This window comes from Anoplopoma fimbria, chromosome 13 (genome assembly GCF_027596085.1).
Source record: "Anoplopoma fimbria isolate UVic2021 breed Golden Eagle Sablefish chromosome 13, Afim_UVic_2022, whole genome shotgun sequence".
In the NCBI taxonomy this organism is placed as follows: Eukaryota; Metazoa; Chordata; class Actinopteri; order Perciformes; family Anoplopomatidae; genus Anoplopoma; species Anoplopoma fimbria.
The window spans coordinates 5,591,262-5,617,787 of record NC_072461.1 but is presented as its reverse complement, the minus strand read 5'-3'; the positions used below and the strand labels follow the sequence as shown (position 1 = coordinate 5,617,787).

General features: G+C 38.4%; 1 protein-coding gene across 1 annotated transcript; it reads left to right on the top strand.

Moving 5' to 3' along the window:
- The first annotated feature begins 529 nt into the window (after positions 1–529).
- bmpr1ba (bone morphogenetic protein receptor, type IBa) lies at positions 530–23,774 on the top strand. Its single transcript, XM_054610096.1, has 11 exons — positions 530–679; positions 16,799–16,961; positions 17,055–17,154; positions 17,606–17,708; positions 18,563–18,659; positions 18,841–18,979; positions 19,310–19,502; positions 20,758–21,055; positions 21,221–21,396; positions 21,553–21,683; positions 21,776–23,774. The coding sequence occupies exons 1-11, from the start codon at positions 574–576 to the stop codon at positions 21,899–21,901; spliced, it is 1,632 nt and encodes a 543-aa protein (XP_054466071.1). The 5' UTR covers positions 530–573; the 3' UTR covers positions 21,902–23,774.
- The last annotated feature ends 2,752 nt before the right edge of the window (positions 23,775–26,526 follow it).

Below are 26,526 nucleotides of genomic sequence, written 5' to 3'. Positions count from 1 at the left end.
GTGTGTGTGTGTGTGTGTGTGTGTGTGTGTGTGTGTGTGTGTGTGTGTGTGTGTGTGTGTGTGTGAGCGGGTCAGCCCTCCCTACTTGCCAAGTGAAGTAAACTCCCCCATTTTTGCCCCTCTTTCTCTCTCTCCCCTTTATCTCTCTCTCTCTCTCAGCTGGGCTGCTACTGTCAGACCGGGCTGGACGACAACCAACCTCAACCGCTGCTGCCACTGCTGGTGTGTTTTGTGTGGTGTGGACTTTCTCACGTTGTGTGGTGGATACACACACACACACACACACACACACACACACACACACACACACACACACACACACACACACACACACACACACACACACACACACACACACACACATACATACAGGAATACAGGAATACAGGAGCTTGCATGCCCTGCACTCCTCCTCCTCCCACCTCTCTCTCTCTCTCTCTCTCTCTCTCTCTCTCTCTCTCTGGCACATACATACACACACTCGGAGGGAGAGTCAGTGTGTGAGTGGAGAGCCCTGTCGTGTGGACTGTATTGAAGAGAGGAGAAGAGAGGAGAGGAGCAACAGACTCTACCATGCCAGTGCAGGGAGAAAGGCTGAAGCGCTGTCTCTCTCTCTGCCTCTGGAGCCGGAGTCCTCTGCTGTTGCTTGGACTGTTCTCTCTTCACGCACAAGCACACGGTGAGTTACTGCCAAACTTTCTCTGCTCCGCAACATCGTCGCTGTTCACTCAGCTTTGCTTCTGAATTTTTTGCTCTGATGCAACTCATCAGAAATGTGTTTCAATTTCCTTTTATACACTCTGAAAACTTTTGTTCTTTGGTTGGGAGTTCTTCTCCTCACTACAAACAGTATTGGTGTTTTTTGTTCATTTCACATCTTGAAACTTACTTTAAAAAGTTGCAGCTTAAATCTGTGCTCTGCAGTGTCTGTAAGCAACTCATGATGACAGTCAGTTTTAGAAATTGGCTCCTAAAAGAGGCAACTGATGTAGACATGATCCTGAATATAAGATATGTATGTGGCTGATTTACATTAGGGAATCATTCATGTAAAATTGAACATGTCTGCATCACAGCAGTGTGTGACCAGCAGCTCAAAGAAGTCCAAGCTGAAAGACAATCTTTCTCATTTTATTTTCCAATCGTGAAATTATAGGGGTTTGGTAGAGCTTTTGAGACGAGAAGATTTTAAAACATCTTTATAAAACAAACAGATCATCATTTTTTAAGATGTTCACATAGTATCGATTTGGCAAATCAACAAGCTATTAATCGACTATACTAAAATAAATCAAGTCATTGAGGGTCCAAGTGTGGTAAATTATCGATTATCTGATCACTCTCAATAGCTCACTCGTTTAGAAGTTTGGAGTTACTCTGACATTCACTTTCATATCACCAATCACAGTGTTTTGAGTCAGAAAGATATATTGTCTTAGAACAACACTGTTACCGTCAGCCGCATCACCCGCTTTGTCTGTGACCATGTTTGGTATCTGGAGTGTGATTGGCGAGGTGTTGGAGAGAACGTGTCAGATTTAAAGTCTGTTATGTTAGTGCCGTGATGTGTGTCATTAAGCTTTGACGCTCTGCCGCTGTTGTTTTTTCGAGCATGTAGGTTTAACCATGGCAGCAGTTCTGTTGATTATCTTGATTGATGGAATTCAAATGATAGTGTGTGTGTGTGTGTGTGTGTGTGTGTGTGTGTGTGTGTGTGTGTGTGTGTGTGTGTGTGTGTGTGTGTGTGTGTGTGTGTGTGTGCTGTTAAGTCAGAATACAGGTTTGGTTGTGTTTCTTATGAGTGATAGTGGCTGTGCATATTTTTATTTTCTCTCTTTATTGTTGGTCTATTTAAAGTCATTGGAGATTGTTTCAGCTGGGAGTCCTGAAGTTAAGCCAGCAAAGGCTCATTCCTCATTCTCGGTTTGCTATGTGCTGAGGTCATTCTGCGACCTCTGGCTGCACGTCACCCCCTCTTTCTCGTCCATCTTTCCTGTCATTGTCACAGGCTGAGTCGGCTTTTCTATGGAGTCCATGCTGTGTTACCCTCTTCTTTTGATTTATTCTCTTTGCTGGCAGATGCTGTGTTATCATTGAAAACTTAAGCCTTGGAAGGAATACCAGGCATTCTGAATGCCATGGATATTTAAGCATTTGCACAGAAGTACACATTGACACAAACGTAAAATGTCCTGAGTGTCTTATGCTCATTCTAACACTGACTGCTCTGTCCAAGAAACGGCAGAACAGCTGCCAAAGAAGAAGACATATGTGAAATCTGACAGAAAGTTGGACCACTACCAATTATTTTTTTCTTGTTTGTGTTATACTCCCAGAAAGTCTTTAGTATTGAGAATTTAAATATCTAAATTTCATATTAGAAAATGTATGTGTTTGACCCCACATATTTATTGTATCACTGCAACTGCTGCAGATGGGACATATAATTAATCGCCGAAAGTGCAGTTTTGGTGTCAGGTATTGGGGAATGAAATGTTTTAGTTGATTTTAAATATACCAGTGTAACATTAATGTGCCATCTAGACTATTGCAAATTTTCCGCTCCTGATATCAACCCGGATCTGAGTAGAATACTGACCGAAAACATGAATTTACTTATCTGAGGTCCTATTTCTTCAGTCTTCAGTTCAATTTTCTTTGCTCAGTCTGTAAACATTAATAAATCAAAAAGCCTCATTATTTTTAAACCGTAAGAATATTGCTATGTTTTGCTCTTGCCTAGGTAAGAGCTTTCCCACAATTCTGATGTTGAGAATTAAAAAAAAGAGCATATATTGCATCATTTTCAGCTTAGATGCCTTATGTTTCTATTTCCATGCTAACTATAATTTGAAAAATCACAATCAGCTTGAGTGTTTTATTTTATTTCTCACCCTAATTGCTCCTTGGTCGTTAAAGTAAATCAGGTATGCTCAAGAACTTCCAAATTGTTAAAATTATATTCAAATAGCGTTTTGCCTGAGGCTTGTTTGCAACTCCCTCATTTCTTAGTTGACACATAGTTGATTGATTGGACCAGCAACAGGCTCATTCATTTGTCGACATACAAATGATTGATTATCCTGGAAATAGATTCAGCTGTGACTCAACAGGCAAGTATTTATTTTATGAACAACGTATATGTTAAAAAAGATAAAAATATACTAGGACTATCTGTACCTCACTTCTCTTTCTAGGTTTGCCTTTTCCTCGCTTTATTCTCTCGGTTTCTTCCAGCTCTCTCCCACTCTAAAACAGCACATGGATGCTTGGTAGAGTGAATGGTAGACTTGGTCAGCTAGTGTTTCCTGGTCTTATAGCCACAGGTGAACTGGAGACATTACAGGTTTTAGACAGGCAGTAGACAGCCACAGTGGTGTGTCTGCATGAAGGGCACACTTTGCCCTACAGCATGTCCAGGCCATTGTCTCAAACAAATTAAGGATGATGTGTTCATTATTCTTTAAGGAGAAATTAGATTAATTGGGAATGTGCACACTTATGCACACTTAAAATCACACAAACACACACGCACACACACACACACACACACACACACACACACACACACACACACACACACACACACACACACACACACAAATCTTCTGTGACCTTCCACCTACGCCAGGCTGCAGCCTTCAATGTGAGTTCTGGGAAGTGTGGAGTGAGCGTGATAGCTTACATTTCATTGTCCTTGGTGGAAATAAGCACTGCTGTATCAGTTTTCACAGTCAAAGCTCTGCCAGTTGCTTTGCTTTTGTCACTGCCCGCTAATGAGACTCTGTTTCTCTCTTCAGAATTTCAGGTTTTGTTTTAACAGAATAAAACACCCACTCGGTTTTGAGCCAATATAATCGCTCCACACATGTTGTTGTTTGACACTGTGTTCTCAGAGTACTGAGAATTTGCCGTGCCGCTCTTCAACTCGCATCTAACAGTGATCTGTTTTTAGGTTTCATAAAATTGTTGGCAAAATCAGTGTGCAGCATCCTTCTCTGTGTGTCACTGAACACCTGCTGGATGATTTCAGCTTTTACCGAGTTGGTGTTTTCTTCACAAAAGGACAGATTTAATCAAAACTGTGTTCCCATGGTGTTAATGAGGCCTGTTTTTGGAAAATTAATAGCCTGTACAGGTAATAGATAAGACACACTGCATGCTTTATTTGCATTTATTGTCACCCTCAATGAAATCGGTGCCTCTCATCACCTCCGAAGCATTCAGTTTAGTCTATTCAGAGGCACAGATGGAAGGATTCACTCGCCGCTCTCAGGAAGTCATTGACAAAACTGACTGAGGCATTTCTAAAGAAAAAAAAAACAGCAGTTTAGAGAAAAGAAAAGCAGAAGGTGTGAGAGCTGACTCACTGTACCAAACTGCTAGTGGTTGCTTTCTGCTCCTCAGCCTCAGAGCTTCCTGTCGGGATGTGTTGAATTCCCTCGCCGGAAACTAATACCTCATTAGAACTACTGATCTGCTGGCTGTAAAGCTAAAACGCAGAGGTAAGGTGGTGCTGCCGGTTTGTTGAAAACAAATTGTTGGTGTCCTGAAGTAAACTCACACCTTAGATTTGGCCTTTTTTATTTTCCCTCTGTGAAATCTGAAGTAATTTGTTCAAAACAGCTGGGGCCAGAAATCGAGGTCTGCCCCTGGGAGTGTCTGAACAGGTGAGGGTTAACAAGATGGGACCCCAAAGGCTAAAGTGGTGGCAAGAGTTAAAGATATAAGGGTTCAGTGACAAAGCAATGACATAAATATGAGTCCCTGATATGCGATATTTGACGCAGCCCTTATGTTGTCTGTGCAAAGAAAAAAAGTGATCTTGAAATGACCTCTCAAAAGTGGAAGGTAAGGGGAAGTGAGGAGAGTTTGGGACTGAGGGGTATTACATCCTGTAATGGATACAGATCCAGTAACTGCTATCCCAGTCAGATTACCGGTCTGGCCCGGACTTCTTAAGACACAGCTGGAGCAGGGTGTGTGTGTGTGAGTGAGTGAGAGAGTGAGAGAGTGTGTGTGTGTGTGTGTGTGTGAGTGAGTGTGTGTGTGTGTGTGTGTGTGAGTGAGTGAGTGAGTGAGAGTGTGTGTGTGTGTGTGTGTGTGTTAAGCCCCTTTCCCACTGGACAAATAACCCACTAACACTCACAAACATCTGTCTTTTTTCTTCAGTGGGAAAGGTAACAATCGGCATTCATTCCCGGGACAAATGACTCCGTAGTAGTTACAGGTATTTATCGGCTCCAGTTGCGGTCATCAGGATTTGGATATTTATTATAAGTTATTACTGTACAAAAAGTGATTTACTTCGCCGATCGTCAGAAAACAGACAAAATAAAGCTCATCAAAACCATCCAACACCATGTAGATAAATAGAAAGTCTATAGTCTAGCTTTTTTGCTTGAGGAGTATACTGCATAGAAAAAACTTTACCTAATAAATTCCAGGAGAAATTCAATACCTAGTTGTTTGAAGATTTGTGGTCAGGTTGACTTCTCCTGTGGCTACACTGTTGTGCTGGTGCTAAAGTTTGCAGTGTTTTATTGTGCTCATATATAACTATTGTACAGGGTCTGTTGGGATACTTGGCATTTATATGGTTTAAGAGAAGTACTAGTGCTGTTCTTGAATACTAAAGTTGTTTTGGTTGTTGTTGTGACCTACAGTCTTAATATACCTCTGTGAGCTGAGAGTACAGTACATCACAAAACAGTGATGGACAGATAACAGGTGAAGCAGAGCAAAGCTGGCTGTCACAGTCGCAGTGCGCAAGGACTATGAGAGCTTAGGGTTTTCCATGCCCTCGCACTCTCATAATACCCACCGCCCCGCCCGCTCTCAGATGCTCTCAGCCGCTCTCAGCCGCTTGGAACTATTTTTTGGATGGGGAAGGGTGATTGGGGCAGCGACATAAAGAGCGGGACAGAGAGAGAAAGAGTGTAAGTACTGTAACTGCACATGTTGATGTTGAGAGTCAGGACAGGTAATAGATATGACATCACAAGGGTTATTCAATTGATGTAACTTATGTTCTTCAATTTTTATTTAAGGAATAAAGTTTTCCCCTAAATTCCATTTTCCAAAATTTAATTTTGACAAAATTAGAGTTTTTAAACTCATCTTTTTGTAATGAATGGTTAAGTCTTATTAAAAGATGATGTCATGTAGAACATAAAATAAATCACCTTGTGAAACCATGACCTTTCCAAAGGTACAATCATTTTGTTTATTAGTTGATCACATCACAGGGAATAAAGACAAAGTAAGAGAGTGAATGAACTAGCTACTTTAAACGTGGCAGTGAAAAATGAATAAATCCACAGGCTGTAATTTCGGGTCATTTGTGGCCGTCAGGATGCCCACTTTTAACCAAATGGGCTTTGCAATACAGACAATCATCATATGCTATGATAGGTACCTAATGGCTGTCCAGATGGGAGTGGATGTTGGGTGTGCGTTTGTGTGCGTGCATATAGCCGACAGCATGTTTGTCCAGTGAGATAGTACAGAGGAGGCCTGGAGCCACTGATGGGTGATATGTGACTAAGTTAATGGGAAGCTAATCACACGGAGGAGACAGTGGGACGCATACAACTGTAAACACGCTGTAAAACACACCAGGGACCCCCTCACACACACACACACACACACACACACACACACACACACACACACACACACACACACACACACACACACACACACACACGCGCGCGCATACATGTAGAGATGTTGTCTCGTCATGGATGTTAAACGAATACACACCAATGTCCACATTCCAAACATTATCCGCACATTAATAGGAAGTGCACTAAAATCCTCCCACAGCGCACACACACAGTACATGGATACACGCATACTGCATACACACACACACACACACACACACACACACACACACACAGGCTCTAAATGGATGGAAAGTGATTGTTTAAGCCTGTGGAGATGACTGAGACGCCACAGACCAGAACTCTGGGAAATAAACACATGGCAGCTGTAATGTTAACACCATCAGCCCTCCCTCAACACACAAACACATATACACACGCACACACACACACACACAAAAAAAAACCCTACGCACACACGGACACTCTCTACACTCCCACATGCACACAGCAAGGCACTCACCTACACACAGATTTGTTCTCATTCTCAGTGGCGGACATCTAAAATTCATATGTTGTTCATTTATCATTCAGCCCAGGCAATCATTGTCGGTGGCTATTAGCTGTGCATGGCAATGATTATGTGTGTTAGTTATGATGTGATTGTGTGTCCGTGTGTGAGTTTTGACTGCCCCTACCAAGGGTGGGCTAGATGTGTCCTGAAAGAGAAAAGATAGTTTCTGGTATTTTATTACACACTCCTCGTGCGCGGTTGTTCGTGTGCATGTACATGTCTTACGTTTTCTCTGTGTCTTCCTGTCCCGTATCAGCTTGTATGTTACCATACATTATTCCAGAAATAAGAGTAGCAAAACAGCTTGACCTTGGTTACAGTGAATGTTTGGTTACTCTGTTAGTCAAACTGGTACCTTAATCAGAGCATTCACTGTAATCAAGCAATTTGTGGGCATACCAATTGAATAAAGTTGAACTTGTGCACTGCAGTTTGCCCGTTGAGCCATTTAGTGTTGTTGTTTTTTTTTTTGCAAATGCCAGACTCACATTTGACCTTTTGAATAAGCGTTTAATTTCAGTCATTTCACTCAAGGACAAAATATACAGTCAGAATTATACACATTTTTTAAGGATGGCATCAACTTATTCCTCCTCCTTCTCTACAGTGCCCTTTCTGCACTTCTCCCTCTATTCATGAATTACTTCCTTGTCTTTAATGTTGTGTATTTAAAGTTTGTGTCACTTGGATTGTTTATTTAAGGAAGTAATGCAGTTGATGTTTTTTTCAAGTGAGGCAATATCTCAGCCTGCCAGGCTAAAAAAAAGTTTTTGTGCATATTGTGATGACTATTAGATAGCAACCATTTATCCTCAGTGTATGTTTGAGAATGGAGAAAAAGTTTGTTAAAATAGCCAGCTAAAGGGTGATTCTCTTATACTGTAACCGAGCAATGAAAATGTAAAAGAGGTGATTCAGTGTGATCAAATAATTTTGAAAAGATGCTTCTTGTTTTTAACTCAATACAGAGACGCTCAGCACCCCTGAAAAACAGTTTGGTGATGAGAATGCCTGTCCCTTGCGTGTTGTTTCACTGTAAATTATTTCAGTAGTTTAAATTCCTCTTTGTCTTGTATCTTGGATGCTTTTTTTGTTTCACATAGACACATATGCTCACACAAAAAGGTGACATCATGACTAGACTTCAGGGTGGTACCCTGTTCTAGAAGCAAAGGATTGCATCTCCCAAAAATGCAGAGTACCTCTACTATGCTGTCATTCTCCATTTCCCAAAACTACCTTCAGCTTGTGAGAGCGTGTCTCTGTGTTTTTAATTTCTCTGTGTTATCCACAGTTTGGAATTGTTTATCAGTTTATGAACATGATTGTTGCATACCTCCAAGATGGACACAATGAGTCACATGATGATATCACCAGAATACCATATTCGATGAAAATCGCTGCCAGGTTTGAATGGACTGAGAGTGTGTGTATTGTATCCTAATACTTATTACTATATAATGGGTGTGCATCATAGTCCAAGTATGCTATATTCAGTCACAAAACCAGATTTTACATTATATAAGTGTGTAATGATATAACTTTTATATGTTCTGATGAGAGTCGGTCAGGCCATTATTGGAGACTTTGTTTATTTATTATTATTTTATCTTTTAAGACATTTAAACCCTTTCTGCATTAGAAACCCCATGTTGAAGGCTCTGGATTTGTGGTTAGGATAAAATGGTTTGGAAATTGTTGCTGAACATGTGTCTGTACATTTACAAGAAGAAAAGCCGGCTTTCCGAGAGTGGGAGAATGACTCTCTGAAAAACCACCAATGGTTCATTTGATATCAGTTATTGCCACAGTCACTGTGGTTCATGCAGTTGTTGAGTGTTTTTGTGTGTGGCATTTTGAGAGCTTCATGACATCACTTACTTTTAAGAAATATATTTAAAAAACACTATTAAAACCTTCTTGAATTTGATTTGTTTACTGAGTAAACAAGAATGTCTCTTATCAAATGAACCTGGTTCTCAGGGACACTTCCCTTCTTCTTATCTACTAAATGTTTTAATGTTTGTGAATGTTTCTTTAGGAATTATATTTCACCTTTTGTAAAAGTGGATTGCCATGTGTTGGCCTTAACTAGAGCATTTTGTGCCGGGATAGAGTGTGTTTTTAAAGACTATGCTGATGAGCCGCGTTACTCTGTATGCTGTTGCTTATGGTAAAGCATTCCTTTGTGACATACACATCTGTCTGATGGTAGACAAGAGCTGCTGCTGTAAGGGATCTGTATGAGATCACGATGCTTCTTGTAGCTTCATTTGTCTTCCATAGGACTTGTTTGAAAAGAGATGTGGGAGGACATTTTCCATCTTTTTTGTTTATATTTTGAGATGCATCAACTCCCTTTAACCTAAACATTTGATCTGAAGTAAATATTTTTATGAGCCAGTGATTCTAATGGTTGCATTTAAAAAAAAATGCCTCAGTGTACTGATTTGGATTAGGATTTCAATAGAGTTTATTAAGGGTGGATGATATGACTAAGATCTTCCCTCACAGCAAATTTTATTTCAAAAATTAGAGAAATCATGATAGAGTAACCTTGAGTCTGAGTCTGAGTGCCTTGTTAGCCGAGTAGTTACAGGCCTTGGGATGTTTGTTACATGTCACACCCCTCTCCCTCACCCATTTCTACAATTCTGTTGAAATGAAGTAATGAAAAAAAATGAATCTTTAAAAAACTCTTCAGGAAATTCAATAATAAAATGTATAAAGTTGATAAACAGATGGAGATTTCTGGATCAGATAGATCTATTGTTGCCATAGAGTTGTCCTTTTCATTGAGTTGTAAAAATAGTAATGGTAAAATCGCCATTCTCCATGGAGTACTTTGCTCAACTATGGCTTTCATTTTTGCCTTATGACTAATCCGTTTTAGGTGGTAGCATGTAGTCCAATCAGAACAAAGCCAGATTTGAACCAGTGGTATCAGAATTACACAGCCATAGCCAACTGATCCAGCTGGATGCCCAGTGTCTTTGAATTGATACAAGCTGTTTTGTGATGAGTAAGAGCCCACAGATGGCCATGAGAAGGAGCTTTTGATGAAGAGACCAGCTGGTCTCCTTTCTCTTTATCTTTGCTTTGCTCTCTCATACCTCCTTAAAGGACCATTTCATCATTTCCTTGTATTCCAAAGGGAACGCTGAGGGCCTTCTGGAATGAACTCAGAGTTCCGGAATCCTTGTGTACCTGTCACTCATCCCCATGAAAGGACACACACACACACACACACACACACACACACACACACACACACACACACACACACACACACACACACACACACACACACACACACACACACACACACACACACACACACACAGACATACCCAACTGGTCGCAGCATAAAGCTGGCAGATGACAGCTGTATAACCAGAGACTGGCAGTGGCTCATTACTGCATCATTCATCAGTGTAACATAATGAAGGAATGTTTGAAGAGCTGTTGATGATGTTGTTGTGTTGGAAGATAGAAGGGCTGAATGCAATCCAACAGCTTCTCTTAGCCCTCCTCTCACTAGCTGTATTTGCTGAAGAAAACATCTCAAAAGCTGTATTCTGTCAAAGCCGCATGATGACACAATGTGTTTTGTGATTGGCTATTTGGTGGTCTGTCTCAATTCTGGTTTCAGAGCTTATTTTATTGGGACAAAGCTTTTTTTCAGACAGCTTAATCATCCCATTTGTTTTTTCTCAAATTGATTAATTCATTTTATAATTTAATTTAATTCCAATGACAGTTGCCTTATTGCTCCTACATTAACAGTAATGTCCCATGTTCTTGTGTGTCTATTTTAAACCTTTATTCAGAATGTATATCTGAGTTTTAGGAAAATGTATGTACAGTGAATGAATCATGAAAAAGAGGTGCTAAAATGTGGGGGAAGAAAGACAGGTAGTTTAAAAAGTCAGTAGGAGAGGAAAATGCTAGAGTGGGTTTATTTTGAAAGTAGTACAAGGCAAAGGGAAATGGAGGAGTCATGATGCATAACTTCTATCTGCCTTCAAATATAAACTAGCAGGTTCTGTGCCTATGAGCTGGAGACTGACTAGCCAAAGAAACATTATTTTCCTTTGTCATGAGTTCAACCTCTAAATCCAACTTCAGTAAGACTTGTAGTGACTTTAATGAGAATCTGTTTGATACTTTCTCCTCTAGTATTAGTAGAGTAGTAACCAAGTAGTGATTGAGAGAGCTTTGCCGCGGGTCTCGAAAGGAAAAACTATTTTTGATTTGGAAGTTAGTTTAGCCAAATCAGTTAGCGAGACATCCTCAGCTTCCCAGCATTCAGATCACAAAGTGGGGTTCATTAAGACATTCCTGCACATGTGGGATGGCTCAGCTCATCTCAGCACTGACATGAAGAAGAACATGGAGATAAGAGCAGGCACTGAAAGTACATGGAAGTCTAGACAGACAGAGAGAGAGAGAGCAGGAGCAAAAACTTTTCACCTTCCATGTTTCTTTCGCTGTACCGACGGCACTGTCAAACACCAGCAAGATGAACTACTACTTAGCGGGAAGAAGGGGGCAGGAAGGGAGCCGTGTTGTCAAATGAGTGTGTCTTAAGTGGAAGGGGGAGGTGGGTAGTGTTTACATGGGCTTGGTGAAAGGGCTTTTCTGGTAGGCCTTGTTTGACATGGCCAGGATAACTAATGAATATGTTCTCTATCTTTCTGTTTTCCACTGTCAGTTTGTCTGTGTATCTTCCTCTGAAATCTCCTATCTTCATCTCGCCATCTCATGCACAATATCCCTCTCCTGCACTTATCTCCCCTCCGTCTATCTTAATATCTGTCTTCTTCTTTTCTTTTTGTGTTTCAGTTTGTACAAAGCGGCGTCTATTGAAAAGAGGCCTTTTTAGCTTTTGGGGGTTTGTGGGGCCACGGTTGTTAATTGTGTGTTTACAGTGGCCCCTATATCCTGCCATCAAGCCTGAAAAAAAGCCTATAGGGGAGACCTGAAAGCTCACACTGGCATCTGAAAGGCCATTTTAGTGAAAGAGCTTGAAACAATTATAGTGTCCGTGAAGTGACTGGAAATTCTGCCAGTTTCAGAGCACAAATCGTTTGACCTGCAGTGTGTTTTGGCGTTGTTGGTACTTAGTGGGGTTTGGACTGGATAGCCATTGGTCAATACAGTTTCTTTACACAGGTTGCACCTAACAGTCAGGACCAGACCATAGGGGCAATGTTTTCTGATACCTCATGTTTGAACAGATATTCCTTTAATGCCCCCCTCACAAAATACATTATATATTGAAAATCTGCCTTCTTTATGAATCTCTATATGAATCTATATACTTTCTCTCCTGTTTTCTCTAAAATACATTTTCACCTCCATGCATGCAATCTTCTTTCTTGAAGATAAGATTTGAAAACATTCAGGATCAGAGCCTTCTTGCTTTGTGAAACAGCAGAATATTTGACCTTGGTCACTTTCCCTCCCACAGACAGATGGGACAGGCTCATAGAAAAAAACGACCCGTTACATCAGAACCAGCTATTACCAGAATTACTCTATTCAAAGTAATAAATACTCAGTGGTAGAGGACAAAAACAACAAAAAAGTAAAGAATCAAGAGCAAAACACTATTGAGATGAAATAATGAGTTTGCATTTACAGCATGAGATAGAGATACGATAGATGACTGACATTTCCAAAGGAGCTAGGTAATGATAGAGTATTTCAACATACACTACTAGAAAGAATGATTGTAGAGCAACTGCTACCTAGACAAATAATTGTTAATAATTTGATAGCATTTATAAAAAGTCTAGCTCACAGCGAATAAAATGTATATGGTATACATTTTGTCATGTGGATTTCTTTAATATTGACTGGTTTTAAATCAGATAATCTAATGAATAATGTGTTGGGCACCTCACTTATTAGCTTCTGTGCAAGGGGCACTAATGAATTCTGCTCGGCTGTGGCTTTTTTTTGGTCTTTTTTGTCTCTCTCCCACTCTCTTTCTCACATGCACGCACACACACACACCACACACACACACACACACACACACACACACACACACACACACACACACACACACACACACACACACACACACACACACACACACACACACACACACAGCAGTATCCAGAGATCCCAGGTGCAGGATGGATGTGAAAGGCTTTGTGTTTTGTCAACAGCACAGCAGCACCTCACATGACTATCCAGTGAACTCACATAGGGAGGACAGGGCAAAGAAAGTGGAAGATGAGAAGAGAAAAAGAGGTGGGGTATGGGGAGATAGGGAGGCTGTTGAGATTTGAGAATAAAGCTGAGGAGAGAGGCAGAAGAAAGAGATATAGGACATAGAAGAAAAGGGGGGGAGAGAGAGAGGTTGGCATCGGATGAGACGCAAAGTGAGTGAGTATTCGGGAGCAGGATGGAGTAAGTGATGGGAGGGAGGGGGACAGAGTGAGAGAAAGGGTGGAAAAGGCCAGTGGCCTCTGCTCGGTCCCCTCTGTGTGCTGCTAAACTGCCCACCAGTTCCCCGCAGCTCTGTCACTTCTCGTTTGTTAATCCCCCTTTCTTCTCCCCCTCCTACTCTTCCTCGCTCCCTTTCTCTCCAATCGGTCAATTGTTAGTGTGACCCCTTTAAACCCCTCCGTCCCTCTCTTGCAGTATTGTCAACACATTATCAGTGTGTGCAAGAGAGACTTTAGAAAGGGAAGTGTTTGATCACAAATTACTATGCTCATTTGAAAGTATCTTCTGCAGTTATTTTTGTATTTAAAGTTTCAATTCTGGTAAACAGAATATTATGAAGCTACAGAAGTGAGTCGTTGTGTTTTTTCTATGTTTATGTTAAGATGAGTAAAGACTGCATTACATGAGACATACAATATCATTTTATTACTACACACACGTCTTCACTGATGAAAGAAAGACAAACAAAATGGGACTTGGGACTACCAATGAAAGTTGCGGGTTAGAAAACTAATTGCTGGTGTATACTCACATTTTTACAGTCAACATTTTAGAGATGAATGAGCGGGAACACCTCGTGCATTGAACAGCATTGTTTCCTTGATCGTAACACAAAGGAACAAAATCAGCAGTATTTTATCTTTCTAATACCATTAGCTGTGATCTTCTTTTCTTTGAGCCTCAGTCACTGAAGTCAGCATCACTTGAAGTTGTGGTTCCTTTTTGTGAATACAGATTCATAAATGTTCATAAGTGTAGCACATTGACAACAAAGCACATAATATATTAGTTACAGTGATCAAGAAAGAAATAGACATTTGTGAAGCACATATGCATATATGTTTTGGCTTAAGTGTGTAGTATTGCGGGTGTGCATTTGTGTCTGTATGTTTCAGTCTGTTAGGGAGCTTTGAGCGTTTATCCTTATAGGAAGTTCTTTGAAGTTTTGTGAAAGACAGCCAAGCAGCGATGAAAGAGAAGATACCAAACCCCTTATCTGACATTTGACTGACAGCCTTGGAAATATATAACACATTTTCTAGTTTCCATCTAATCCAATTCCTTTTTCAGAGTTGAGGCTCTCTGTAGATAATCTCCCTATCCGATGAACACACTATTAGCCCTCATCGCCAGTTAGTTCATTAGCCACACCCTCAAACAACTGGAGATGCAACCAAAACAAGGTTCATGCTAGCTTGTTAGCTTTTAGAATATAGTTCATGATATAATATTACATCAAAGATGATACTAATGAACAGCATAGCTTCATAAGGCAGCACTTTGTCTTTGATTCATTATCATTTATATGGGATATCAGACCGCATAGAACCTTGGATTATATACTGTACATAAGCCACAGCCCCTTCATTATAATAAAATAATAGATTTTAAAGTAATTGTACTTTAGTGTGTATACTTCCAGGAGGAGTTTCTCAGGATTAATACTAATTCAAAAAGGTTGACATTTGACTATAAAGCTGAAAGCTGAAACTGAAAAATTCCCTGCCTCTGAGCTTTGTCTCATAATTAAACTATGTGATACTCAAGTGTGCAGACATTAAAGCTGTCGCACCAAAAGCTTTTGCCGTGATTGAGCACATGAGCTAAGAAGAGTGTGAAAATATGGGCAATTACAAACACTGTGCAGGAAGTACCAGTTTTCGAAGATTTAGAAGAACACATACTGGGTTCCATTAGCCATGAAATGTTTTCTTTCTATTTGGAGCCCATTTGTGTATATTTTATGCGTTGCACAGTTTTTATGTAGACTATATGCTAAAAAACACTTTTTTTTCCCACTTAAGGACAATCCAGCTTGACAACCTAACAAGTATAAGTTTCTAGTAGTTGGTTCTCCAGTGCACAGCAAGCATCGGCTTTATATCATTTTCCCAATGCATCACACATCCATTTCTGCAAAAAAGAAAAAGAAAAGTCCTGTTCTTCTAAGCTTGAAAAATGAACCATAGTTTCTGACCTATATGAAACTAGATGCAGTGTTAGTGTTTCAATTTCTAAGAAGGATAGAACCACTTATACTTCACCTAATGTTTACATTTGCAGAAAGAATTAAAAGTACATATATGGTTGTACATTCTGACTGTACCCTTCACACATACTGTTTGTGTGTTTATTGATTCTTATTGTTTGTAAGAAGCACTTGCTTAAAAAAGAAAACCTGAACTCAGGAACAAGAAGTTGAATGAGTAGTAGCAGAGCAGATCTGGTTCGATATCTGCTAGTAGTTTATTTCAGAGAGGAAGGACTCATGCTTATTTTGGACCATCTACACTTGCAGCTGTTAAACATCTGGTCTCAATGATCATGCTGGAATGAATGAAAATCTTAAAAGCCATGAAGGAAAGACACTTCCGTGATCCTTTTTTCGCTCAAGTGACAAACAGGTGTCCCTTTGAAATAGGATAAGTAGCGAATACAACAGCTTCTCTCTAATTCTAAGAAGCTGAATCAATTGTAAGATTTAAAAAAAGAAAAATCAGCTGTGACACAGTATTAAGTGTACAAGCTCATAGCTCATACTCAAATTTTCTGTCATTCATTTAATTTTTTACTTTTTTACATTTCTTAGTGGATTCACTATAGCAAATTAGATTATGTTTCAGTTCAGTCAGCTGGCTCATGTGGAGATACACAAGCACAACAGAGATTGGGGGAGTAAATATATGAAACTTCACCCCAGGGGAAGTTGTTGGATGGTGGAGGCTGAGGTGGAGGCTGTGATTATGAAACCAACTATGAACAGAAGAGGCAGCGACAGAATCTCCTTTTTGCAATATGTTTGAAATGTTTCACCGAATATTCAATACACTAATATCTCCTTGCTCTTTAATTATGACTTAAAACATTTTTTTTACCTTGACATTACTTTTTTCTAAGCTTCACAGATAAAATAACCCCTAGCTTTGGCTGTATAACTGCAGATATTTTTCTATTTTGCAGATATTCTCTAGTCTAAACACGCATGTGCCCACTCATTTGATGGCATTAATAACGTAATACTTTACCTGCCAGTGCTTTTGCCTCTATAAAAATGTATCATAAATCTATGATTCATGCATGTGGTTTCAACTTGTGTTTCCTATTTCTCTCCCAACTAAATGTCTCCTATTTTCTCAATTTGCCTGTTTTATAGGCAATATATTGGACAATATGCTGCTGAGATCTTCCAGTAAGGAGTCAGTGGAAAGTGGGAAGGAGACTAGTGGCAGCACAGCTCCTGCTTCGTCCTCCCAACGACTACTGTGGTGTCACTGTTATCACCACTGCCCCGAAGATTCAACAAATAATACATGCAGGTACTGTAAAGATTGGAATAACAGAAAAAAAACAAATGGAACTTTTGCATATTCGTGTCAGTTGTCCCTTTACTTACTGTTCATGTTTTCCAGGACTGATGGCTACTGTTTCACAATGGTGGAGGAGGAGGGAGGGGTACCGGTCCAGACTGCAGGATGCCTCGGGCTCCGAGGATCAGAATTTCAGTGTAGGGTGAGTAAATGATAGTGAGATTACAATCAATATAACTGCTTCCTTTTGCAACTATTTCCGTAGCATGCTTTATCTCAGGCCTTGATCTTGATTTAGATGAAAAGAATCACATGAGGGTAAGTGAATAAAGCAGACGAGTCTTACGTGACTTGGTGCACCCGATGTCATTTTAGGTTGACTTATTTGGGTCAAAATTACATTTAAAGCTGTAACTTACAAGTATTTACATTTTTTCGTATTAAGTATAATATATTAGATTAATAGTTAAAAATGTACATCCCAATATCAAAGAAACAAATGTAATATCTTCAAATGCCTAAATATAAATAAAATTCAACAATTAATTGTCAAAACTGTGGAATAACTCTGCACTAACTTAATCAACAACTGAACACAGACAATTCTAAAAGGAAAAAGGAAGAGAGAAAAGAATCACTTTTCTGTCTTCCAGGAGACCGGAAACTCTCGTCAAAGGAGATCACTGGAGTGCTGCACCGACCAAGATTATTGTAACAAAAACCTGCATCCGACACTGCCACCACTCAAACCACCTCGTAAGTTTATCTATGTCTCTTTTCTCATTCCTCAACAGCTCTTTCTTGCTAATGTAACACAAAAAAGATTTTTAAGAGCTACTTGTTCTCCAGCTGACAGGTGACAGTGACAGTGTGGCAATGATATGGACAGGAACAAGAACTGTGGCTGATGGTGTTAAAGCACACAGGATTCAGAGATAGAGATATCATGACACTGTCAGAGAGTCAGAGATGGCTTAAGTGGGGGAGACAGCGGGAGTTAGTGTCAAACTGTCCTGGAGCTCGCCAAAGCTGCTGGGTGTCGAGAGAATACCACAGTCTCTACTGTGTACAACACAATACTCCTTATGAAAGTGTGAGAGTATTTTTGTGTATTTGAGAGACAGTAAGCCTAGATTCCCAGGGAAATCACAAGCCACAGCAGACACAGAGGGCAGTCATCAATCTGAAACCCTATCATAGGGGATCAGGAAGAGAATTCATCAACGAGGCTGAGGGCTTCCTTTCTTTGTTGACTTGGGTCTTGAGGGAAAAGAGTGTGTGCCAGAAGAAAATAAAAAATTGATGAGTGAAATATGATTTGTCCTTGATTTATTGGACAGTGGTTCTTTCAAGTGACTTATAGGAATGACTGATTTCTTGGTATAATCTTCATTATTTCCACCCATGTTTTAGGGATGTGAGAGGGTTTGATTTGAATTTCTTGACCACAAAATTATTCGAACCATTTTTCTCAACAATGTCACATTGCACATACTTGTGGATCATGTGTCTTCATATCTTTTTATTTCCCCTTTCTTTTATGCCATAATACCTTTCCTCTCTCGCCACACCGCATACCCTTTTTCACATTTTCATCCTCCTCTCTCCAGTCTATGTAGATGGAAAGATCCACCACATGGCCTTGTTGATCTCAGTCACTGTGTGCAGCATTATACTGGCTGCCATTATTGTCTTCTGCTACTTCAGGTAATTTACATGCGACAATCAAACACACACAAATCCAGATACTTTGTACTACATTTTCCAGCAACACTTTTGAAAGACTCTTAGAATTGAATCCACATAGTATATATATCAGTGCATATTTCTGGAATTTTGTTTTGTGTATGGTTCTTTGTGTATGCTGAATAAATCTGTGTTTTGACAGGTATAAGCGACAGGAGTCTCGTCCTCGGTACAGTATTGGTCTGGAGCAGGATGAGACCTACATCCCCCCTGGAGAATCTCTGAGGGACCTGATAGAGCAGTCACAGAGCTCTGGCTCAGGCTCAGGGCTCCCTCTATTGGTGAGATGCTCACATTGCAGCTAAACACCTGTTGGATTAAAAAGATGCTCCAAGGATCTCTTATAATATACATTAGGGCTGATGTCTCATGTATTTCCAGATTGGAAGTATGTTGGGAGATAATGGTGGTTCATTTGATACTTACAATAAGATTATAGGGCTTGGTTTTTATATTCTAAATTTGAGCATGCTGCTGAAAATTCCTGATTAAGCTTTAGAGGTCCTATATCCATATTAGGCTAATTAAACCTCAGTTCAGGTTTCCATTCAAAACATAAGCAGCTAAATGTCATGAAACTAACCCTTTTTCCATCTTTTGCTCCTCCTCAGGTGCAGCGAACAATAGCCAAGCAGATCCAGATGGTGAAGCAGATAGGCAAGGGGAGGTATGGCGAGGTGTGGATGGGCAGATGGAGGGGAGAAAAAGTGGCTGTCAAAGTGTTCTTCACCACTGAGGAGGCTAGTTGGTTCAGAGAGACTGAGATTTACCAGACCGTCCTAATGAGACATGAGAACATACTGGGTAAGACTGGTTTCTGTCTTTTGGTCATGTGTCATGTGTTACTTATTCCAATGCTGCTCCTTTTGTTAGTGATATCTAGATATCTAGTCTCTATCTCTTTTTTTTTTAGTCTGTATGTACCTCTCTGTCAATTTATTTGTCTTTCTTTTTTCATTTACCCTTGTCTTTAAAATCAATCAAAGTATACTCTTGGTGCTCCATCGCAAATGACAAAGAGTCCAACTGCAATTTAAAGGGACAGTAATAAATATGTTTTTCTAATAAAGTATCAGTTATACTAAACAATCCTAAATTAGGGGATTAATTGATGGATGACCTGGTGTATTGAGAGGTGACTGAAAAATTGACAATAATGACACGCCACAGTTGGAGTGGGACTGTGTCTACTGTTAACTATGCTACACCACACTGCCAAAACAAATCAATTATAGCCAAGAGACCATACACCACAACAAATTATAAAGAAGACAACAACAGACTGCAAACCAAAGCTTTTATAATGAATCACTTCAAGTTGCATATTAATTAACTAGTGGGGCAAAAAATCACTTGCCAGTAAACCAGAAGACAGACTATATACTAAGACACCAGATCTGCTCAGTTTTATGAAATATATTTTATTGTCTAAAATCCAGAATGTCAGATTTAAATTTAGTAGTATTGCCAATATCTTTAATAATAGGCATCCATCGATTGGTTGTTCTTCACCTCCTGTTTCTTAAACTAAGGCAAGGCAAGTTTAGAGGAATGATAATATTTAATGGTTTGCCTTTAGACATTACACATTTAACAAGTGAGACAGTTTTTTAAAGAGGTTTAGTAAACACCTGATTGCAAAGAACACCAGCTCTACATAATATCTAAGTATATGATCATTAATGAGGAACCTTCTTGGTTTATTTATGATTCAACAACTATATACAATGTCTTCCATTGTTTTCAAGCTGTTTTGAACATTTTAAAGATGTGGGTTCTTGTTTTATTATCATTTTCTTTAGCAGTTTTATTGTTTTTGATTAATTGTTTCTTGTAGTTTTTTTTAAGTTTGGTTGTTTTTCTTTTGGTGTTTTTTCCTTTTTTTAGCTTTTGATTAAAATAACATATTTGTGATGCTTTTGTACAGACCCCAGAAAGAGTAGTTACTACCTTGGTAGTACATAATGGGCATTCTGGATAAATAATTAAACAAATAAAGAAAGAAAGGGAACAGACTCCCTGCCTGTTTAACTCCTCTTTCCGCTCCCTCCACTCACAGGTTTCATAGCTGCTGACATTAAAGGAACTGGCTCCTGGACCCAACTCTACCTAATCACGGACTACCATGAAAATGGCTCTTTGTATGACTACCTCAAATCAACCACTCTAGACAATAAAGCCATGCTGCGGCTGGCCTACTCCTCTGTGTCAGGCCTTTGTCATCTCCACACCGAGATCTTTGGCACCCAGGGCAAACCTGCCATTGCTCACAGGGATCTGAAGAGTAAGAACATACTGGTGAAAAGAAATGGGACCTGCTGTATAGCTGACCTAGGACTGGCAGTCAAGTTTATCAGGTGAGTGATTCAGTCACATGTTTTGCTTTTAGGCATGATTTGATTAAATGTTCTTCTTCTTGATTTGAATCCAGATTTTGCTGAATTCAAGCTCTTGAGGATTAAGTTATGTGCATAGTGCATCATTCATCTTTCATTTTTAAATTCTTACTTTGATGTTTGCAGTGACACCAATGAGGTAGACATCCCTCCCAACACTAGAGTCGGTACAAAGCGCTACATGCCTCCAGAGGTTCTGGACGAGACTCTGAACAGAAGTCATTTTCAGTCGTACATCATGGCTGACATGTACAGCTTTGGGCTCATTCTCTGGGAGATTGCTCGCCGTTGTGTTTCAGGAGGTAGATATACTTTTAATGTATATCTTTTATTTTATTATTATTTTAACACAAATACCTTCTAAAAGCCTAACTGACACAGACATGTAGTTTTTGGTTGGCTATGCAGGATAGATTTTGACACATTAACAGAGTATGTTTCCTTTTAATTCATTGTAGGGATTCTTGAAGAGTACCAGTTGCCGTACCATGAGTCAGTTCCTACAGACCCTTCATATGAAGACATGAGAGAGGTGGTCTGCATCAAGAGACTACGACCATCCTTTCCTAATCGATGGACCAGCGATGAGGTAAAATACATCAAAATAGGCTACAAAAACACACATACATACACAAATTCCCAAAGTAATGACATTTCTAACATAAATCTGTAACTCCTCAGTGTTTGAGACAGATGGGGAAGCTAATGACAGAATGCTGGGCCCACAACCCGGCCTCCCGCCTCACAGCCCTACGGGTCAAAAAGACACTTGCCAAGATGTCAGAATCGCAGGACATCAAGCTGTGAGCCGGCACTGCCAGGTGTGTGTTAACACACATAGAAAGGGCACTAGCAATCACACTGGCTCTGGTCCAGGCCACACAATCCTTTTTCCTGGGAACAGGAGGTGGGACAGGAAGCAAGATCACCACTTGAAGATCGCAGAATCACACACTTTGAGTCCAGATGCCCAGAACTCTACAATCAAGTCCCCCTTGAAAAAATGTATTTCAGGACTCCGATGGTTATATAACTATAACTACAATTAATCAAAAACAATCTGGCCCAGTGTTGCCCTGTTCTGCCCTTTATAAAAGATGAGACATTTTCATTTCAAACTAACTCAAGTTCCTGTTCACATGCTCCAAAAGCCCTGGAGAAAGAGATTGAGTTTAACTTGGCACTGTAGCTGCAAAAATACGCAAACAAGCTACTGATCAGTGAGTGGAATACTATATCACTGCTTTCTGTGAAAGCTACCCTACCTGTAGATGAAGGTCTGATTGATAGAACAAAAAGGACGTGCTTTAAAGCAACCTGTTATTGCAGCATGACACCTCCTATCAAAACACTGTCAACCCACTACTGCCTTTATGTTGTACAGTAATTGGATTGAAAACACTTTTGTCACTCTTAGATTGACTTATTTTGGTTACAATGACTGACACTATGTGGCAGAAAAAAAGGGTACTTTTGAGGCTTTAAAAGCGATTTTACGCCTGTTACGTTTGAAGACACTGAATATAAGATACATCTGTATTTTTGAGTTGTTAAAGGATATAAAAGTTGAAAAAGCTTATTTTCCATGTAAAACTCAAACTCTTTGTGAAAAATAAAGTTTATATGTCCAAATAAATTCTGGATTGAGGCTCTACATGCCTCTGTGTTTCCTTGCCCTGTGTCAGGGGAGGGGGCTTTACAGTAGTGGAGCGATTGAAGCGGAACGATATCACCCTTAGGTGCTTCGCAGCAACAACAGGAAGGCCATGCCAATCAGAAACTGTTGCACACTAACTGTAGTGCTGACTTCTTGCTTGATGATGTAGTGATTTATTGTAAATGTGTGGAATTGTGCCTGTATTAGTTTAGGGGTATCACAAGTTGTTTGTCACGGGGGACTGCCATCATTCAGACACTCGCAATAATACAGAGTGGCTCCCATAAATAGGCTGATGATGGATGTGTGTGTTTTAGGCAACTGAACCAGAAGCCTTCACTTAAGATGCAACAGTCATACACACAATATTGTTGAAAAAGAGACTGGGCCTAGAATCACCATAGCCATGATCAAACTGGCACCAGAATTACCCAGTGGACATCACCACCTCCTGACCACCAGGCTGCCTCATACATGTAAATTAAAGTACATGTTGAACTGATTCGCCATAATAAACAATTTGCAGCTGTCACACTGAAATCAAATGGCGATTGTCATTAAACAAATCCATTATCTGGCTTCTATCAGGAGAGTTTCTCCACTGATTTAAATTCTCACATGGTAGCAGTCAAGTATTAGAAAGCTTTTACAGTACTGTCTCAGTATAAAATGGCTCCCAAGGTACATCTTGAACCTTTTATCAACACAGTTAGCAGACTGTTAGGTCTTTCAGAGTGTTCTGCCATCACATTAAATCATTCTTTGCTTTTTTAGTCCATTTGTTAAATCCTTGATGAACTTTGCTTCAGGTCAATGAGTTATGTTTTTTATGTCTGCCAACTAAAATATTGGAAGGCTCTATCACTGTCAAAGGTGTGACAGATTTTTTGTGTTATACATGCCCTCTCTTTCCTTTTTGGTGTTGTGCCTTATTTAATCTGTACCTACTGTAGTTGTCTGTGAAAGAAAGTGGTGTTTTAATTCAGTTAAAAGGATGAACATTCCCCCTAATAAAGTGTTTCACTCATCCACATGGCTGATGCACAGTTTGTGGAGGCCGATTGAGGTGCATTCTAACCAACTACTTGGCGGCGCCTCTAATGTTCTCCATATTTTCTTTGTTAAAAAAAGCAACATGCCTCACCCTTATCCAACTACTTATTGATTTTGGAACCTGTAAATATGAATTTTAGAGAAAAAAGTTATAAAATCAAAGCATTGATATTCAAATGTATATAGTCATGGTCTACAAATTGCATGATATCGATTCCATTATCAATTTATCGTATCGATCCGATTCTTTATCGATTCCTAATAAATTGCTAGGTGGAATGAATACATACTGCCTGTATGTATTCATTCCACCTAGCAATTTATTAGGCTCCACATTAACTTTTTTTTATACCACCGACTCTGAAACAATAATTTGAACTGTCCCAAAGTAAGTGTAAACCGTCAAATAATCTAAATGTGTCTGTTTCATTTTTATTGCCATCTTTTGTGGTTATTTGCATAAAAACACTAATATTCTATGACTTTTTATGACATACTATACTATGCTTTATTGTGACTTTTTTATGACATAGAGTGACGCTTTGACCTTTTGACCATACAATGACTTATTTATGAAATATTAACTAATTGCTTTTTATGAATAACTATATTGTGACTTTTTTTAGTAATTTTCTTTGACTTACTATACCATGTCTTTTTGTGATTTTATATATTTAAGACATTCTATGTACTAACTTCATGATATCTTAAGACATACTATACTAAGACTTTTTCCCGACATAGTTCGACTTTTTCATTACTTTTTTTGACATTTTATACTGTAATTTTATTTGACATAGTATACAATGACTTTTTCACGATATTTTTCCGCTTACTAGGCCTAACATAGTTACATTTTTACAAAATATACTATGACTTAATCATGACATTTCATGACTTATACTTTTTTCTGCATGACATAATGAATCTTAATTGGACAAACTATCACGTTTATGCCATTTAAAAAAAAACAACTAACCAAATACTTTTTTTCATTGAATATAATACCGTGACTTGTTGGTGACTTTTTCTCAATATTGTACTGTGACTATTTTAAAATATTTTCCTACAAACTACTATACATTTATTTGATATACTGTATTTTCACTTATTTTCTTTACAATATTTTGACATTATGTGACTTTTTCTGGACATTTTTCTATATACTATACTGTGATTTCTTTCGACATACTATTCTATGACATTTTCAATATATATTTTGACATACTATACATTACTTTTTGTGAGATAATATAATCTTGCTTTTTCATGACATTTTCGAAATGTTATACTATGACTGTTTACATGACAATTTCGACATACTATACTGTGATTTTTTAACATACCATATGTTTTCAGGACATTTTTCGACAAACTGTTCTATTACTTTTTCATCACGTTTTACGACATACTTTACTACTTTACTGACTCTTTTCAACATACTATACTATGACTTTTCTTGACATGCTATACTATACTTTTATCAACTCATTAACTCATGACATTTTTTGTAATATTTTATGACTGTTTTCATTTTTTGACATTCTATAATCTGACTTCTTTACAATAGCCGTACTATACTGTGACTTTGTTAAGACATTTTTCAACATACCATAAAAATACTTTTCACTTAATTTTTTCAACATACTATACTATGACTTTTCTTGACATATCTATACTATATCTTTTTCATGTTTTTTTTTTTACCATATTATACATGACTTTTTCATCATATTTTATGACATACTATACTATTACTCTTTCATGGCATATTTTGAAATACTATTCTATGAATTTTGTTGACATACTTTACTATGATTTCTTTCAACATAATATATCTTGATTATCATGATATTTTTTGACATTCTATAATATCACATCTTTACACTATTTTTGCCATACTATACTGTGACTTCTTTACGACATTTTTTCGAAATAGTATAATTTGACTTTTTCACATTATTATCTTGATTGACTATACCATGACTTTTTTAAACACTATAAAATGACTTTTACATGACATTTTTTGACATACTATACTATGAACTTTTTTCATAATTTTTTTTCGACATACTATACTATGACTGTTTTCATGACATTTTTCGACATACAATATTTTTTGCCATATTATACTATTAATTATTTAAGACATTTTTTCAACATACTGTTCTCTGACTTTTTAACATAATTTAATCAATATACTATACTATGACTTTTTTTATTTTCTATATTATGACTTTTTTTATTTTCTATACTATGACTTTTTCATGATATGTTTTGACAAAATTTACTGACTTTTTCATGATATTTTTTTGACGTACTATACATTGACTTTTCATGATATTTTCCGGCCTATACAATGACTCTTTTGAAGTAATGTATTTTACTTTTTCACATCATATTTCCAAATACTCTACTTCCACTTTCTCACAACATTTTCCGACATACTATACTATGACCTTTTTCATGAATACTCTTACTTTTTCATAGTATGAGTTATTCTATGACAATAAAAAAAAATTGGACATACTTTCATGACTTTTGTCTGACTTTTTTGATGTGCTATGACATTTTTAACATACTGTTTTATGATTTATTAGCACATACTTTACTTTGACTTTTTATGTCTTGCTATACTATGACTTTTTTTGACATACTAGTTATTGACAGATTGCAACACTAGAACAGTCTATAGTGCAAACAACAATTAAATAACAACTTG

Excerpts from the sequence above, each read along its gene's own strand:
- bmpr1ba (XM_054610096.1), top strand. The coding sequence starts at position 574 with ATGCCAGTGCAGGGAGAAAGGCTGAAGCGCTGTCTCTCTCTCTGCCTC. Across the intron at positions 16,962-17,054 it reads TCAACAAATAATACATGCAG|GACTGATGGCTACTGTTTCA; the intron begins GTACTGTAAAGA and ends CATGTTTTCCAG. Across the intron at positions 21,397-21,552 it reads TCGCCGTTGTGTTTCAGGAG|GGATTCTTGAAGAGTACCAG; the intron begins GTAGATATACTT and ends AATTCATTGTAG.